This window comes from Apodemus sylvaticus, chromosome 1, assembly GCF_947179515.1.
Source record: "Apodemus sylvaticus chromosome 1, mApoSyl1.1, whole genome shotgun sequence".
Classification (NCBI taxonomy): Eukaryota; Metazoa; Chordata; class Mammalia; order Rodentia; family Muridae; genus Apodemus; species Apodemus sylvaticus.
The window spans coordinates 86,762,672-86,779,881 of NC_067472.1; the positions used below are offsets into that span (position 1 = coordinate 86,762,672).

Sequence of the window (17,210 nt, forward strand, 5' to 3'; positions counted from 1 at the left end):
TGGGAAATGCTGTTCATTCTTTTCCCCTGTGGACCAGTGACATCCATACTCACCCTCCTTAGTTGTGAGCTATGATACTACATTGACGGTTAGCACTCCCTTACTGACTGGCTTTAATTATAGATATGGAACTTGAGGACCTGATAAGAAACAGAGGTCCTGGGCACCTAGAGACACATCAGAATCCAGCCTAGTGAAGAGGTATCTCCTATGGCACTCCAGAAATCTAAAAACACTGGTATTGACTGAACTTGACACTTGAGCCAGATGGTTCATTCCAGAGTTATCTATCCTGCCCCATAGATCAGAGGAGTCTCAATAAAGACGGCCAGTGCCTCATGGGATTTCCCACCATTCAATGTTTCTCCTTAGAAAACTCAATTGTGACAGTTATTTGTGACAAGCATGATTGCTGGTTAAATACTTTTTTGAGCCTGGCTCTAGCCAAGAGCTTTATATGTGCAGATGGCTTTAATCTTCACAGTAGACTTTTAAACCAGTAGTCATCCTTGCTCTTATCCACTGAGAGGGTATGTGAATCTTGTGTTTTGACCAAGAATGTCAGCTAGAAAAATGAGGATTTGGGGATCCATGAGATGGACCCCATACCTGACACTGCTAAAGGGGTCAAGGATCTGATCCTAGTTAGCTCATAAGCTCTACGGGAGAACCCAATACTATTATTCTGATAAGTAGACATAGTGTTAAAATGTCCCATATTGTCTTACCACTGTACCCATAAGTCAGAGCCTCTGTCATCTCTCCTAAGAGAAGCTTCCCTTGCAGTAGACGGGAAGCAACATAGAGACCTTTAATTGGTCATATCCAGAGAATAAGAAACTGAAGTACTCCATTCTAAATGATACATCACCACACACACACACACACACACACTAACACATGTTCACACAAGGCTCACAAATCTTGGCAAAGGGGGAGAAGAAAGATTGTTAAAAATCAAATGTGGTGGATACCATCAAGGAAACGGTATTTTCCTTGATACAGAACTGGGCAGGTGCACACAGGAACTCACAGAGATTGTGAAGGCACACACATAAGCCCTCAGCAAGCTCAAGCCAGACAAAAATCTCAGCATGGAGATCCCACTAGAAGCTGAGGAGCTATTGGCATTTGAAAGCTGAGGGAAAGTCCATTTTCTTTAATACTACGATACCTGGTAGGCTGATCACATGTCAGGTAAGGCTCCACTCCCAGGACTAACTAGACTTGATGGTAGAAATAAAAATAAATAGATCTCAAAGTTGGATGGGAAGGTAGAGAGAAAGTAATTAAGGGAAAAGATAAGAGTGAGAGAATGAATATGTTCAAAATATATTATATAAAGTTCTTAGATAATTGATTAAAATGTTGACTTTTAACAACTGAGGATTTAGGAAACCTACTAGGCACTCCAGAATCCAAAAGTATATCTCTCATTGTGAGTGTCATTCTGGTAACTCTCCACTCAGTGATTGCTGTAGTGCCACCTGCCTGCCCAAGACTGGTTCCTGTAAAGCCTTGCCCCATCTGTCTTTCTGACAGACTCCCAGAGCTGAGCAGTACAGCTGCATCCATCACTCTGTTCAGAACTTGACCCAGAATGGCACTATCAAGTGTTTGCAGAATGCTTCTTCATTCTGCCAGCCATGATGTCTCAGCCAGGTGGCATCTTCTCTCTGAAAATCAGTTTTCTCATTTGTTTTCAGAGACCAGGTCCTGTGTTCCACCTGCATTGTCATCTCCCTAGAGTTTCCCATGTATCATGACTCTTCTTAAATAAGAGTTTGCTTTATAAGCAAATGCTTACCACTGCTCTAAGTGGGAAATAATATTCCTATGATACCCTCTAAGCTATTTCACTTAACTGCATGGTGTGATTTTTGTCAAGTTCTTTATAATAAGATTTTAGTAAATTTACAAACAAATTAACTATGTTTATAACTCCCTAAGTAAGAAGGATCATCAGTAAATCCCATACAAAGCCACCAATGCAGAATAGTTCCTCATTAGAAGGTAACCACAAGAAAATTAACTTCTGCACTAAGTATAATTTGGAAAGTTTGGGGGATGTTGGCTGCCTTGAATGTGTCTTTATGATCAAGATCTAACGTTGCCATGGTTACCCAAGGATGTTACCCATGGTCAAAAAGCCAAAACCAATTCTGATGTCAAGAGAAGGTCAATTGATTGGCAGGACAGACTCTAGCCTGCAGCATGGATGCTGATTCACTGTTCCACTGCCCTGAGTCAACCTTTCCTGGGACAGCAGCCATCTTTGTTCTTGCCAGTCTAGTCTACACAAGAAACTACTACTTTGTTAATTTCTAGAGGCAAGTCCAGAGAGGCCGCACAGACCTGATACTCAAGATCCCACAGGCAAAATCCACAGCATCTGTACCACCTTGGTAGACCAATTCATCCTTGTCCCACCAAACCAAGCTGTAATTTAAAGAATACTTCCAATATGGTGGCAAGGCAGCTGCCATTAACAAAAGATTTCACATAAAACTTTTTATATGTAAAAGTAGAAACAAAGGAATGCAAACACTGGTTTGGAGAGAGTTAAAATGTTATGACTATACAAGGGCCTCACACCCACATGGAAAAGAACATAGTAAATAAATAGATAAGAAAATGCAAAAAAAATTTGAAGTTATCAAGATAATAACCTCCAAAAACCTCCAAATACCACATCTGCAGATGCCCACAAACAAGTCGTGCATGCTTCTCATATGTCCTTCTCTTCTACCCACCACGCACCCCAACCCCACCAAAAGCCAGAGTCCATCAGGGAGGAGGGTGGCAACACCCACCACTCAGTTCCATCTGCTCTCCTCACCAGAGCCAAGCAAGGTTACGGCCTGTCCAGGAGGCTGCATAATTGCCCTTCCTGACAGCCCAGTCTTGAGAATCCTGAGGAATAGGCAACCACACCACCAGACTAGCTCAGAATGCCAGGGGCCAGCCCCGTGTGGGAACTGACACCTCTCATCAGAGGGATAGACAACTGGGAAGTGAGCGCTGTCTCTCTGGAAATTCACAAGGATGTAATTTAGGATGCAGAGAGACAGGATTTACGAAAGGTTAGACCAGGAATGTAATTAGCCCAGATAAGCATTTCTCTCTCTCTCTCTCTCTCTCTCTCTCTCTCTCTCTCTCTCTCTCTCTCTCTCTCTCTCTCTCTCTCTCATTCTCCCTTCCTCCCTCCCTGTCTCTCTCTCATTCTCCCTTCCTGCCTCTCTCTCATTCTCCCTCTCCCTCCCTGCTCTCTCTCTAATTTTTGAGAGCTGAATGGGTGAGACAATGCCTTCAGTGTCCTGCTCTTCATAGAATCACTGTTGTTATCAAAATGTTCTTCTTGGTGTCTAACCTAGTCCTTTTGTAACTACAGCTTCATCTCTTCTTCTTCTTCTTCTTCTTCTTCTTCTTCTTCTTCTTCTTCTTCTTCTTCTTCTTCTTCTTCTTCTTCTTCTTCTTCTTCTTTACAAAGTCTCTGCCTGTAGGAGAGAAGTGAAAGGAAACAAAACACAGGACAAGAGGGAAGAAAAGTATTATTCTTTAAGCCATTTCTATTTAGTGTGGTTCACCTTGTAGAAATACACAAAGAGCTTAATGAAGCGACATGCTGTTCTCCCCTGGGCAATAATGATACCAAACACTATCCAACAGCAGAAAGATGCTTCAAAGGTCTTACAGACATGGAGAAAAATAAAATCTAGGATCTAACTGAAAATATCTTAGCTGAGCAGTGATATTCCTCTTAATCCCATCTTGTGGCGCTAATCATTATTACTTAATTATGTTATTATCATGGTGTAAACATCCTGGAGACACTAGCAAACACCTGTTCTGATTATCTATTGCAGCATTATAAAACCTCCATGACATAGAAGCTGAATGCTAGGATTTGTGGTTCTGTGGTGATGTGCCCATGGTTCATGGACAGATGAAGATCTGTGAGATAGGTCTCACTTTGGGCTTGCATCCAAGAAGCATGTGGGGCTGCAATACTGAGCTCTCTGGGCCTAAGAACTAAAGACAGAGACTCATCAACTGAAGACCACTGATGCTAGGAGCTTAACTGAACCTCTCACTCTGAGTCCCCACACATGGCCTCTCCATGCGATGTGGAAATCATAGAATAAAAAATGAGCTTCCAGAAGGAGTCATGGTCCCAAAGTAGGTGTTTAAAAGGTACCTTATGACATAACATCAACAGTCACACAAAGCCTTCCTATCACTATAACAGGCCAATCACAGGACCAGATCAAGGCAAAGGGTCTGTAGAGGCATGGACACCAGGGGATGTGGTTTATTGGGAACTATCAGAGAGACTAGCTATCACATTATTGGCATGATGAAATGTTGTCAGACTTTAACTTCTGACTTAGTTAGGGTTTTAGTGCTGTGAACAGATACCATGACCATGGCAACTCTTATAAAGGGCATTTAATTGGGACTTGCTTACAGGTTCAGGGGTTCAGTCCATTATCATTATGGTGGCAAGTATAGCAGCATCCAGGCAGGCATGGCGCAGGAGTAACTAAGAGTTCTACCTCTTGTTCTGAAGGAAGCTGCTAGGAGAAGACTGACTCCCATTTGTTTAGGAGTGGGGTCTCATTGCCCACCCTCACAGTGACACACATTCTCCAAGAAGGTCATACCTATTCCAACAAGGCCACACTTCCTAATTGTGCCTCTCTCTGGGCCAAGTATATTCAAACCACCACAATTACCTCATTTGTTTTTAATTGTGTGTGTCTGTATTGTGGTTGCTCATTGTATAAAAATATACATGGCTAGGAATTCATGGAAGTTAGACAGGTTATCTGGTGTCTTTCTGGATCTCTCTCTATGCTATCCCCTATCTACTTGGCACTCTGTGTTTTAGTTAGATTATTAGTTAGCAAGCCTTAGCAATCTTGTCTCCCCACCACCACCACCACCACCACCACCACTCACCATGTTGTAGTTAAAGACACATGCAGGCCCAGCTGAGTTTTAACATGGGGGCTGGGGACCAGAATTCAGGTCTCTATGCTTGAACAACAAGTGCTCTTAGTCACTGGGTCATCTCCTCAGCCCTACCTGACCATAATGTATTGATTAAATATATAAATTCAGGCACCAAAGGTCTAATACTGTCTCCTGGCTTCCCACCCTTTAGCTGTGTGTCTGCAACAACTTAACCTCTCTGAGTCTCAAAACTCTCAAATCATACTAATGCCCTTGAGTGGAAAATAAGATCAAGGGAGATGTTGTGAAGTGCCCAGGACATAGCAAATATTGAATAAATGCTAGTTATTATTATGCCCTGGGATAATTAAGTCATGGAAAAATTAACTGTTAAAAAATAAAAATTGGGAAAAGCAGCAGAACTAGGAGTAAAGAGTCAGAGCTCTGCCCAGCTGGCTGTCCCTTCTAAGAAACCCACAGGAACTCCATAATCATCTGTCACAGACACCAAAACGATCTCTGAAAGACCTTGGCCTTTTATCCACAGCTAGTAGACCAGCCAGTTGTCAGGATGGTTTGATAACCAGAGCTATGCTGTTCTTTCTCCAGCTCTTGCCCAGTCTGAGGACTACAAATGGTGGGTACAGGGAATGAATTCTCCCAGGAATATGAGAGTTGCTCTGGGGTTCCAGAGCATAGGCTTTCTGTTCCCTCAGAGCTTCAGTCTGTCCATCTGCGCCAGAACAGCATAGATCCATGATCCAGTTGGCTTTAAAGAAAAGCTGTGAAATGCGATTTCAGGCAGTGGTGATCTGGGCTTCTCAGTTCATGCACCCCTTGCAAAGGTGCCCCGACTCTGTCAACACCACTTTCCCTTTGTGGAAAAATGTGTGACAGTGGGAAAGATGGATGGTTTTCATAAGGGAAGTTAGAGCGACATCAAGTCCTGAGAGTTGAGGTTTCTACCTTCCTACTTCTTTTCTGGAAAATCAATATACCTTTCCCTCCAGCTCCCCCAAGCTCACCCTCCAGGTCTCCTAAGTGTCCCCGTTATTAGCCTGGGATTGGGGCAACCTCTCTGCTCACACAAAAGAAATGAGAAACTCTGTCTACAGATTAGTTTCTCAAGAGAGGCAATTACTAGAAACTTCAGGAAATGTCAAGTATGAATACCTGGCAATTTTGTTGGCTTTGATAGCTTGCTTGACTTAAAGCACTCGTTACATGGGGCTGGAATATTTTTGCAGCATTTCACCTTGGAGAATTTTTAGCACCATGCTTGAAACTGGGTTCAGCTGGGGAGGAAAAGATGGGGACAGAGTCATTCTAGAGAGCATACTCAGAGCATCTGCTGGGAACACCCTGGAATTTACCCATCTCTGACTACTGATAGTTATAGAGGCCACAGGCAGAGAAAAATGGAGGCACTGCTCAGTGAATGAAGAGAGGCTGTAAGGAATGGCCTTTCTACATTTGAGTCACTGGCTGAAAATCCTATCCTATGGCCAAATCTAAACAAAATGGGGACCAAGGAGATGGCCCAGTGTATAAGAGCATTTACTCTGCAAGCACAAGTGCCTGAGTTCATATCTCCAGCACACATATAAAAAGAAATAGAGAGCATAGCTATAGTGCCTATAACTATAGCACTCTGGGGAAGACAGACAAATCCCAAGATCTCTGTCCAACCAGTCTAGCTGAAATGAAAAGCTTCTGGCTCTGTGAGAGACTTTATCTCAAAGCAATAGGGCAGAGCCTGACAGCAGAAGACATGGCATGCCCTGCCTTGGCTTCTCCATGGTGCTTATGCAGACATGCACCCACACACTTACATCCATCCCCCACATGCACCAAACCATACACACAAAGGCAAAGAAAGTGGAGAGAGGGAGGGAGAATCAGAGGGAGGGAGGGAGAGAGATGGAAGGGGGGAGGGAGGGAAAGATGGAGGGAGAGATGGAGGGAGGGAGAGGGAAAAGAAGGAAGAGTTTAATGTGGGGTACAGTCAAAAAGAGCTAGAATCTTACTGCTGTCTTCGCTTGCTTGGTATCTTTGGACAACTGGTCCAAACGTCCAAGCCTCAGTTTCCTCATTTGTAAAATGGCAGGCTATGCTCAATTTTTTTTGTTCTCTTCCATTATCTAGTTCATTCCCAAACCTTCGTACAGGCTGTTCTCACTGCCCAGAATCGCTTTCCATCATGGTGGACACTTTCTTCTCATCTTGACTGAGCTCAAATGTCACTTTTGCCTTCATGGTGCATGGTATCATGATCTGGGATTTCCTTGTGCATTGCTATGTGTTGGTTTGTGTATTCATTCATTTATTTATTTACTCATTTATTTTGTCTTTTTCTTTCATCCTATCATCTTCATGACAGAAAGAAATGTCTCCTTTTTCACTAATTCCCATGTCTTCAGCACTTTGTGCAATGTCTATCTTTGAACAAATAAATGAATGAATGAATCAAGACTGAATGAATGAATGACAATGGTCACACTCACCAAGCACTTAGCAGTGCTGGGTACTGTTCTCCTTGTGAAAACTGAATTGTTTAATAGTTCTTCCATCTGAAATCAACCTCATGAAGTGGATGCTCTTGTTAGCCTCATTTTATAAAGAAGGAAAATGAAGTACAAAGCAATTGAATAAATTTGCCCCAAATCTATGACCCAGTGAGTAACAGAGCTAGGGTAGAACCCAGAGAAGTCCTGCTCCAGTCCCCACATGCTTGGCTACTGAGTGTCCAATATCATTAGTGCAATAAGGGCCTACAGACTGATTTCCAAGAAGTTCTAACTGTGTGAGATTAAGTCAGAGCAAGCAAGGAACAGAAGGCAGCCCTTTGATCCACACACCCTTACTGAGTCTTTGCCTTCAACTCTATGCCTGCTCACAGCCTCCCTATGCCCACTGTGTGCATTCTCATTAACCTCTTCAGTATGCAGGCTATTACTTCTCTAAGTGGAGACCCTGACTGCCTGCAATGCCAATTTGTGCCCACCTTCAGCCCATGCATGGGTCATTGCCTGCAAATATAGAAGCTAAATACTTAGTGGAAGGATTTTCAGATGAATAAAACATTTTGAAATGCTCTTGAAAAGAACACAACAAAGCTGTTTAATAAAAGAGAGCTATTAAGTGCAAAAATGCTTACAGAGCAAGCACAAATCAATAGACGTGTTCTTTGCCTTAATAAGCCCAATGCCTCATGTGTTCTCAACACTGGACCTTTGCACATGCTGTTTCTGTTATTGAAATGCCTTCTCCTTCCACGAGTTTTTCTCAGAAAGGTGTTTTCTGGTCACTCCTCCCAGCCACTCCTTCCTAGCACACACCTGATTTATGCATTTCTTCTGCAGTTCTTTGGCCAATGTATTTCTCTACCAGTAAATTCTAAGTCTGATTAAGGCAAAATAGACAACATCTGTCCCACTTACCAACTCTTCATTGTACACAACTCACAGGTTCTTAAAAATGCTGCTGAAAAAAATAATAGTAAATACATAAAATTTTAAAAGTTACTGAGCGCAGAAACGTTTGGGATATCAGGCTTATAAATACGAACCGTGTTTTAAAGGGCAATGCTTTCTGAGGTACGATCTTCACGGAGTATATGCTCACTACTGTTCTCTGTCAGGTACAATGAGCCGGTCACCATCCTCTCAGAATAAATATTATTAAATGATAATCTACAGCATGAACCTTGATCCTGGGCTTGAAGCCTGGCTATTATGACCAGCACTCTGCTATATCCAAGCACTTCCGGTAAGAGCAAGAATGACACAGGCTTAAACAGAATAATAGTTGGCACTGCCAGCTACTGAGAGGATGTGGAACAGCTGAGATGGACTCTGCATGTTCAACAGTTGGGGATGCAAATTAGTAAACCCAGTTTACAGTTAGTTCCCATTATCTAATATAGAAGATGTACACTGTTGGCTCATGTATTTCAACACTTGATCCCCAGCCAGTCAGAAGCATGGAAGGTTGAGAAATCCTTAGGAGGTAGAGCCTTGCTCCAGGGCCTGAGTCTTGAGCCAGGTCCTGATGCCTGAGGGGTGTGCTTTACATTCCACTGTGTCTCTGCTTCCCTGCATCAGATACCATGTCATCTGCCACCTTACGAGCTCACTGTGGCTTAAACTGTGAGCTAAAAGGAACCATTCCTCAGGTAGGTTGTTTCTTGTCTGGCATCTGGCCACTGCAAGACTAACTACAGCTATGTATCCTAAAACATAGATGCCTTTCTGTGTGTGCTACTCAGTAAAATTTCACATAGACATCTTCTCAAAGAGAGTCATAATGAGATGTGAACTGGCATACTCATAATGGGAAAACCCTAAAATTAAAGTGCTGCAGGGGGGGGGAGAAGGAGACTAAAGAATAAACTATATGTAATATAGGAACTGTACTAAGTTGATACAAACCCATGAAGTTGTCAGAACTCCAAGCATTGACATAGCTAGGCCTCAAAAACACAGTGCTGAATAACAATAGGAAAGAACAGGATGGACTCAAATCCTGACTGTGGGGGAGCGACAGCAGCAGCCATCACCCAGGGCAGACTCTGCTTACCCTAGAGAGAGAAAGAGAGGAGGGGAAAGGGTGGTTTTGGAGCTGTGTCAAGACTGCCTTCACCTCTGCCTACACTGCCATCCCTTTATACGAAGTAATGAACCAAATATAAGAAAATGTTCAAATGCCCTTAGTTTCAGGACAAGTGCACCAGGCTGTGTGGGTGCGCTTGTTGAAAGAGGGTTCTCTATGTGAACTACTTCATGGGTTGTGGTGTGTTTGGCTGTGGGATCTTGCCATGCAGCCATGGCCAGCCTCGAGCTCCTTGCCAATCCTCTTGCTTTAGCATCCCACATGCTGCGGTTATGGCAATGCACCATGACTTCAGGCTCCGGTGATGTTTTAAATGGCTACTGAGAAATGAGAAATGGGAGGAGGAGAGGAAACAAAGGAATGAGAGCAAGACAAGGGATGGGAAGGGAGGAGGAAGGGGAGGAGAAGGAGGGGAGACAAAAAGGAAGAGGGAGAGAGAGGAGGGAGGGGAGAGGAAAGGGGAGAAAAAGGGAGAGGGAGGGGGAGGCAAGAGGGAGGGAGAGGAGGAGAGTGACAGGGACAGGGAGAGAGGGGGGAGGGAGGGAGGGAGGGAGATTCTGGCTTTGTTCCTAGACCTCTGACAAAGGACATAAGCTCTCATCGACCCTCATTTGCAAAGCAAGACTGACAGTGTCCAGAGTTGATCATAAAGAATGAATGAGAATCAGTTTTATCTAAATAATTTTTAAACTTCATCCATGCAGTTGTTGCTTTTGAATTATTCCCTAAGGCCTTTCTAAATGCATCTTATTCAGGGAAATTCATATTGATAAAAATGATCAGAGATTGTGTGTGTGTGTGTGTGTGTGAGAGAGAGAGAGAGAGAGAGAGAGAGAGAGAGAGAGAGAAGGCACACATGTGCGTTCATGTATTTTAAACACCCATCTCCCATCTAACCCTAGAGCAAAAATATTTTGCTATTACTTGAACAAAAATCATGTACCTGTGTGATGTATGGGTGTATATACATAACAATTATCTATTGACTGTGATTATCCTAAGGAAAAAGAATGGGATGCCTAGAAAATGGAAGTAGAAGGGAAATGTCTATGTCTTTGTGGTTGTTTTTCAGTATGCACAATGTATGCTGATCACTTACTCCAAGAATCAATATGATTCACTTTAAAATTAATGTGAAGGTCATCCTTAAATGCACTTAAAAGGAGGTCCTAGAATCTAAGTTCCATAAAGGTTATTAAAAGGTCATGCTGCTGAAGATGTAGCCAAGTGAGAGTGCGTGTGTCAATATGTAAAAACCCTGGATTCTATCCCCAACACATAACAAGGAAAGGGTTCAGCTAAAGTGCCTGGAGGCGAGTTTCCCACCCCTCCGCTCCCCCACTGCACCCACTTGTCTTGTTGCTGTTATAAATTGTCTAGTGGGGGAAGGCAACTGAAGGGACAGAGGGTTTATTTGGGGACCACACTTTTAGGGTACAACTTATCATGGAGGGAAAGTCAGAGCAGAGGAGCATGAAGCTGCTGGTCATCTGACACCTCGGTTAGGAAGTAAAGAGCGATGGAGACTTATGCTCAGCTGGCTTTTTCCTTTGTATTCATCCAGGACTCCAGTCCAAGGAACAGTGACACCCATGCTTAGACTGGGTCTTTCCATCTCAACTAATCCTTTATAGGTAGCTCAGAGGCTTGTGCCTGAGTGATTCTAGATCACCCAGCTGATAATCAGCATTAACCTTCACTCCCATATTTCCACAGTCAGTCAGACGGGCATTTGGGATGAAGGATTCATTTCAGGCATACAGCACTGAATCTCCTGAGCTGCTTCTTTTGTAGGATAATATCAGCATCACCTTTAACAGTTGCGTGAGGCACCAATAAACTACAACCTAAACATTCAGGGATCCAGCCTCACATTTATGGTAGGATACTGTGAGCATCACTTCTAATGGTTGCATGAAGCACACATAAGCTATAATCGGATCATGTCCAGCTGCTTGATTTGTGTGATTTGTGGTGCTGAGTGTCCCCCAGAAATGCCCATGTGTTCCTTTGACATCTATTGGTGTGCCCTAGAAACCTCAAGCCCAAGGCCTCATTGGTAACCAACAGTCGTCTTTGCCTTGAGGATAATCTTGATTATCTTCTCTCCACAGCAAATATCCTGACAGTCATTATCCTCTCTCAACTGGTAGCCAGAAGGCAAAAGTCCTCCTACAACTATCTTCTGGCGCTCGCTGCTGCTGACATCTTGGTCCTTTTTTTCATTGTCTTTGTGGATTTCTTGTTAGAAGATTTCATTTTGACCATGCAGATGCCTCCGATCCCTGACAAGATCATAGAAGTGCTAGAGTTCTCCTCTATCCACACTTCTATTTGGATTACGGTCCCCTTAACAGTTGACAGGTATATTGCCGTCTGTCACCCACTCAAATACCACACAGTTTCCTACCCAGCCAGGACCCGGAAAGTCATTCTGAGTGTTTACATCACCTGCTTCCTGACCAGTATCCCCTACTACTGGTGGCCTAACATCTGGACCGAAGACTACATCAGCACCTCCATGCATCACGTCCTTGTCTGGATCCACTGCTTCACCGTGTACCTGGTGCCCTGTTCCATCTTCTTCATCTTGAACTCCATCATTGTGTACAAGCTTAGGAGAAAGAGCAATTTCCGCCTCCGTGGGTATTCCACAGGGAAGACCACTGCCATCTTGTTTACCATTACCTCTATCTTTGCCACCCTCTGGGCCCCCCGCATCATCATGATTCTCTACCACCTTTACGGAGCACCCATCCAGAACCCTTGGCTGGGCCACATCATGTTGGATGTTGCCAACATGCTGGCCCTTCTGAACACAGCCATCAACTTCTTCCTCTACTGCTTTATCAGCAAGCGCTTCCGTACCATGGCAGCTGCCACACTCAAGGCCTTGTTCAAGTGCCAGAAGCAGCCCGTACAGTTCTACACCAACCATAACTTTTCCATAACAAGTAGTCCCTGGATCTCACCAGCAAACTCACACTGCATCAAGATGCTGGTGTACCAGTATGACAAACACGGAAAGCCTATAAAAGTATCCCCGTGACCCCACAGGGCTGGCACTTGTGCCTCTGTGTAATCTGTTTCCAGATGAGAGGGTATCCCATCCTCTGGCTGAACAGCTCTCCTTAAGAGTGCTAACCTGATTTCCAGTCTCCACAGACTGAGCAGCTCTCAGACTGGCAGATGAGAAGAAATGGAAGAGAAGAAAGGAGAGCATGAATCTTGGTGTTTAGGGATTCTCTTTTCTTTATGCACTTATTTTCACAAAATCACACTGACAGCCAAAGTTCCTGCTGGCTTGAAGACGCCATTGGCACTTAAAAATGCCATCATATTGTGACACGGTAGAGAAGTAGTTAGTGCTGGTACCATCCCGAGCCACTAGGAACCAACCACTCATGTGTGTGGTCCACCAAGCCACTGCGGTATGTAGCTGAGCCACACTCTCCTTCCAAGAGTTGAGGTCATCCATCATTTCCCTGTGCCATTGCCAGCAGCTAGCAGGGCTGACTGATTTGGGATTTTTTTTCAAAGGTGTCCTTTGTCCTAGGCAAAGCTGTGGTCTCCAAGTGGCCCTGGCATCTCTGACTACAGCATGACAACATGGGGAAAGGGATGTGTAACATCCCATCCAAACTGTTGCTGGAATGTCTACGGGGAGGTTCCAAACCCACATGACTATGTCCCTTAGACTTGGGGTCTAAGGTGCAGTTTTCTATTTGCCATAATGTATAGATTTTATGTCTCCTCTAAAACAAAGACCCTGCCTGGTGCGTGGGGGAAAAGGAGGAATTCTTGAGCCCAGAAAAACAAAAAATCAAGCCCACTCTTGCCACTGTTTTGATTCATCCCTGTGTCAGCTGTATACAATCCTTGCATTCAAAATCATCTTCCTGTGGCACCGTGCACGCTTCCCAGAGGAGCCTTTTCTGTGTTGAGCTGTTAGTCCTGCCCCTTGCTTGCTCAAGCCCTCACCAATATTGCTTTACCTGAAGTGACTTCTTAATTGGAGATATTAGTCGGGGATCAGAAACTGCAGATCTTCTAATGGGAAGTTGAGTGTGTAGCTCCCACCACAGCCCAGCTGGAATTGCTGTATAAGACCCTAAACACAAACAAACTGACATAGAGGGGTGGCTGTGCCAACCACTGGTCTGCCCATTGACGCAAGTGGCTCAGTTGGGGAGGGGTGCCTATTATCAGTAAAGCTGCTTAACTCGGATGCTAAAAAGATGCTAAAATTTACTTATTATTTTCCCCTTGCCTGTTCAAGGTAAGAAGAAATCTAGGATGTGGATAGGGGCTTCCATGAGAATTACCACTAGTATGTGCAGACATATTACACACACAGACACACATAGACATGACTATATTAAACTGTTGTGTGGTATGTTTTAAAAGAAATGTTCACAGTAGAGTTACCCTTATTTTTGCATTTTACTTGTGCACCTTTTCCAGATTCTCAGCATTTGAAACCATCCCTGGTTTGGATGAAATCATTCAAAATGATATTTGAAACTGCATATTTTTGGTGACCAAACTAAACAGAGTCACCTGAAACACTTGGTCTCATAGGCTTAATTTGTACTGCATTTTCTCTCTAAATTGGAAGGCATGCCCCTATCACTTTAAGGGGTTCTACAGCAAAGGAATGGGGTGGAGAGGCTCCTGGAGCAAGTCCAAAACCTCCACCAAGGCAATTCAATACTAGCCCAGTGCAATTTGAGGTTATATTGTTCCTATCCCTGTTAAATGGCTTATGAGAGAGTCCCACCAAACCCAATAGTTAGATTCTGAAGTCAGTGCAAAAGTGAAAGCCCTTATGGGGCTTTGATTCCTGTACACTGTCCACAGGAAAAAAGATCTCTGGACATCCAAGAAGGAACATTTTGATCCAGCTTTGGGATGGGTTGCTGATACTTTGGTTGAAGATAGTACAGAGTCAGCTGATATTTAGGGAGTGTGTCCTATTATTGTAATGTATCTGATAACTTCAGAACTACCTGGCTACGGCAAGCCACGCCCACTGAAGAGTCTGCAAAAGTTACTCATGTGAAGGACGAGCCGAGTCCTAGCTTTCATCTCGCTTGCTCCCCAAAGCATATGCTCAATAAGTGAAATGTGAGCAAACCCCCCACATCTCTTGAATTGCATTTCTTTTTTTTCCCCAAGCATGTACAATTGAATGTATGTTCACTAGCTGTGTGGATGACACAATTCCATTGCACTTCCCCCATAAGTAAACATTAACCAAAGGCTACCTATGCTGAGTATATATTATATATGTGTGTGTTTATTTATTTTTAAAAATGCATATCTCTGAAAATGTTAGTTTGAGCTATAGATAAATGATTCAAAGTGCAATATCTATAAAGGTTAAGCAATTCCTTTTTGAGAATGTACACAAGATGAAAAGTTAGTCCCTGACTCTCAGTGCTGCCTGCTCTGTGTTTTTAATTGTATGTAAAGCAATTAATTATTTAAAAGCTGGGTGTGCACTTGGAATGCTTTCCCCAGACACTCATTTATTACTTTTCTTAACAGTAGAGGTTCTATTAGATAGGTATGGTGGCATCTCTTTCTTCTGGCTACGTTTCTATTTCTCTAAGCAATTTTTCAAACTAATCCATAAGAGCACTCCAGGGAGTTGCTATATCTTCTGTTTAAAATACACATGGATATACTTTTGGTTAGGTTGTTATATATCATAGCCTATATGTGTACATATATATACATATGTATGTATACCTTTTGGTGATTATATATATATATATATATATATATATATATATATATCCTAAAGTTTAAGATTTTAAGATTTCAGATGGAATATTCATTTATTTACTATTTATATTAATAATGACAAACAATGATGAAGATGTTTTCTTTTCAACTTTAAAGATTATAAGCCTTTTCTTTCAGGCCAGGTTTGGAAGATGAAGCCTGTCACATCAACAGCTGCTGCTAAGGGCAAACACCTTAGCCTGGGTTTTTGTGGTGCTTCTTTCAAAGACCGTTCACTATCACCTCCATTGCTATATGATTTGTGTCCTTGGGCATGGTGACAGTGCCACACATGTACATGCTGAGTCTTTTTCTTAACAACTGGAAGCCTGGGAAAAGAGATAAGGGGGACAGCAGACAAACCATAAAAGATAAGCCATGTGAATGAATGAACATCCCTGTTCCAACCACCTTGAATAGGAAAGGGTTATTCTGCACAGCTGGTGCCTACTTGTCCAGCATGGGGAACCCTTTGGAAGTGCATTAATGACTCTAATGTTGACTACTACTGCTCAAAAATGGAACACGAGGTTACCACTGAAAAACAGTAAATGCTCATATTTTCATAACTAGATAATATATTGTGTTTGGACTAGTTTGTATTCTAATATATTCTAATATGGTGCGCACTTGGTGTTTGCTATTTGCATATATGTTCAACCACCTGCAGTATGCTGGTTTTTATTCATATTATTTTTAATTGATAAATCGTAATTGTATACAGTTATGGGGTGCGATGTGATATGTTTTGATATGTGTAGTAAATGTGCAATGATTAAATTGAGCAAATTAACAAATTGCCTCATGTATTTTTACTGAGACATTTGAAACTTGCCTTCATATCTATTTTTGTGATACATGATTTGGATTAGAGAACTTCTTCTGAGGAACAGATCTTAAAATATTCCTCTGTCTAACTGAATTTTTGTAACCTTTGGTCAACAGTTCCCCTCTTCTTTGTCCTACTTCCCCAACCTTCTGATATCATTCCCTACTTTTATGGGCTCAATGGTTTGTTTGTTTCTTTGTTTGTTAAAGGGTTTTGTTATTGTTTCATATGATGTTTGTCTAGATCTAAGTTATTTCATTTAGTATAATAGACCCCATATATCAAAATACTGATGAAAGTTTTTTAATGTGTTTATTTATTTGTTTTACATTTAAATATTGGACCTTCCTCTCCTCTCAGGACCCCCTCGTGCAAATCTTCCCACCATTCTTCTCTCCTCTTACCCTCTGAGAAGGGGGAGCCTCCCTCTGGGTTTTTCTCCCCCACCCATCCCCAGCACATCAAGTCACTGCAGGACTAAGTGCATCCTCTTCCACTGAGGGCAGACAAGGCAGCCTAGTTAGAGAAATGGGATTCACAAGCAGGTAGGCAACAGATTCAGGGGCATTCCCTGCTCCAGTTGTTGAGGGACACACATGAAGGCCAAGCTGCACAACTGCTACACATGTGCAGGGAGTTTAGGTCCAGCCCTTATATCCTCTTTGGTTGGTGATTCAGTCTCAGAGCCCCCAAGAGTTCAAGTTAGTTAATTTTGTTGGTCTTCCTATGGAGTCCATGTCCTCTTCAGGCCCTTCAATCCTTCTCCCAACTCTTCCACAAGACTCCCTGAGCTCCATCTAATATTTGGCTGTGGGATTCTGCATCTATTTCTATTGTCTGCTGGGTGAAGCTTCTCAGAGGACAGTTGTGTTAGGTTCCTGCCTGCAAGCATAACAGAGTATCATTAATAAGGTCAGGGATTGGTTTTCATGGGATGGGTCTCTATTTGGGCCATCCATTGGTTGGTCTTTCCCTCTGTGTCTGCTCCACCTTTGTCCATGAACATCTTGTAGGCAGACCACAT

General features: G+C 42.9%; 1 protein-coding gene across 1 annotated transcript in view; it reads left to right on the plus strand.

Moving 5' to 3' along the window:
* Positions 1 to 12,616, plus strand: part of Gpr139 (G protein-coupled receptor 139) — a 42,960-nt gene extending 30,344 nt beyond the window's left edge. The window contains exon 2 of the mRNA XM_052175142.1: positions 11,682 to 12,616. Within this exon, the coding sequence (XP_052031102.1) occupies positions 11,682 to 12,616 (935 nt within the window). The remainder of the gene's footprint in view (positions 1 to 11,681) is intronic.
* Positions 12,617 to 17,210: the final 4,594 nt, after the last annotated feature.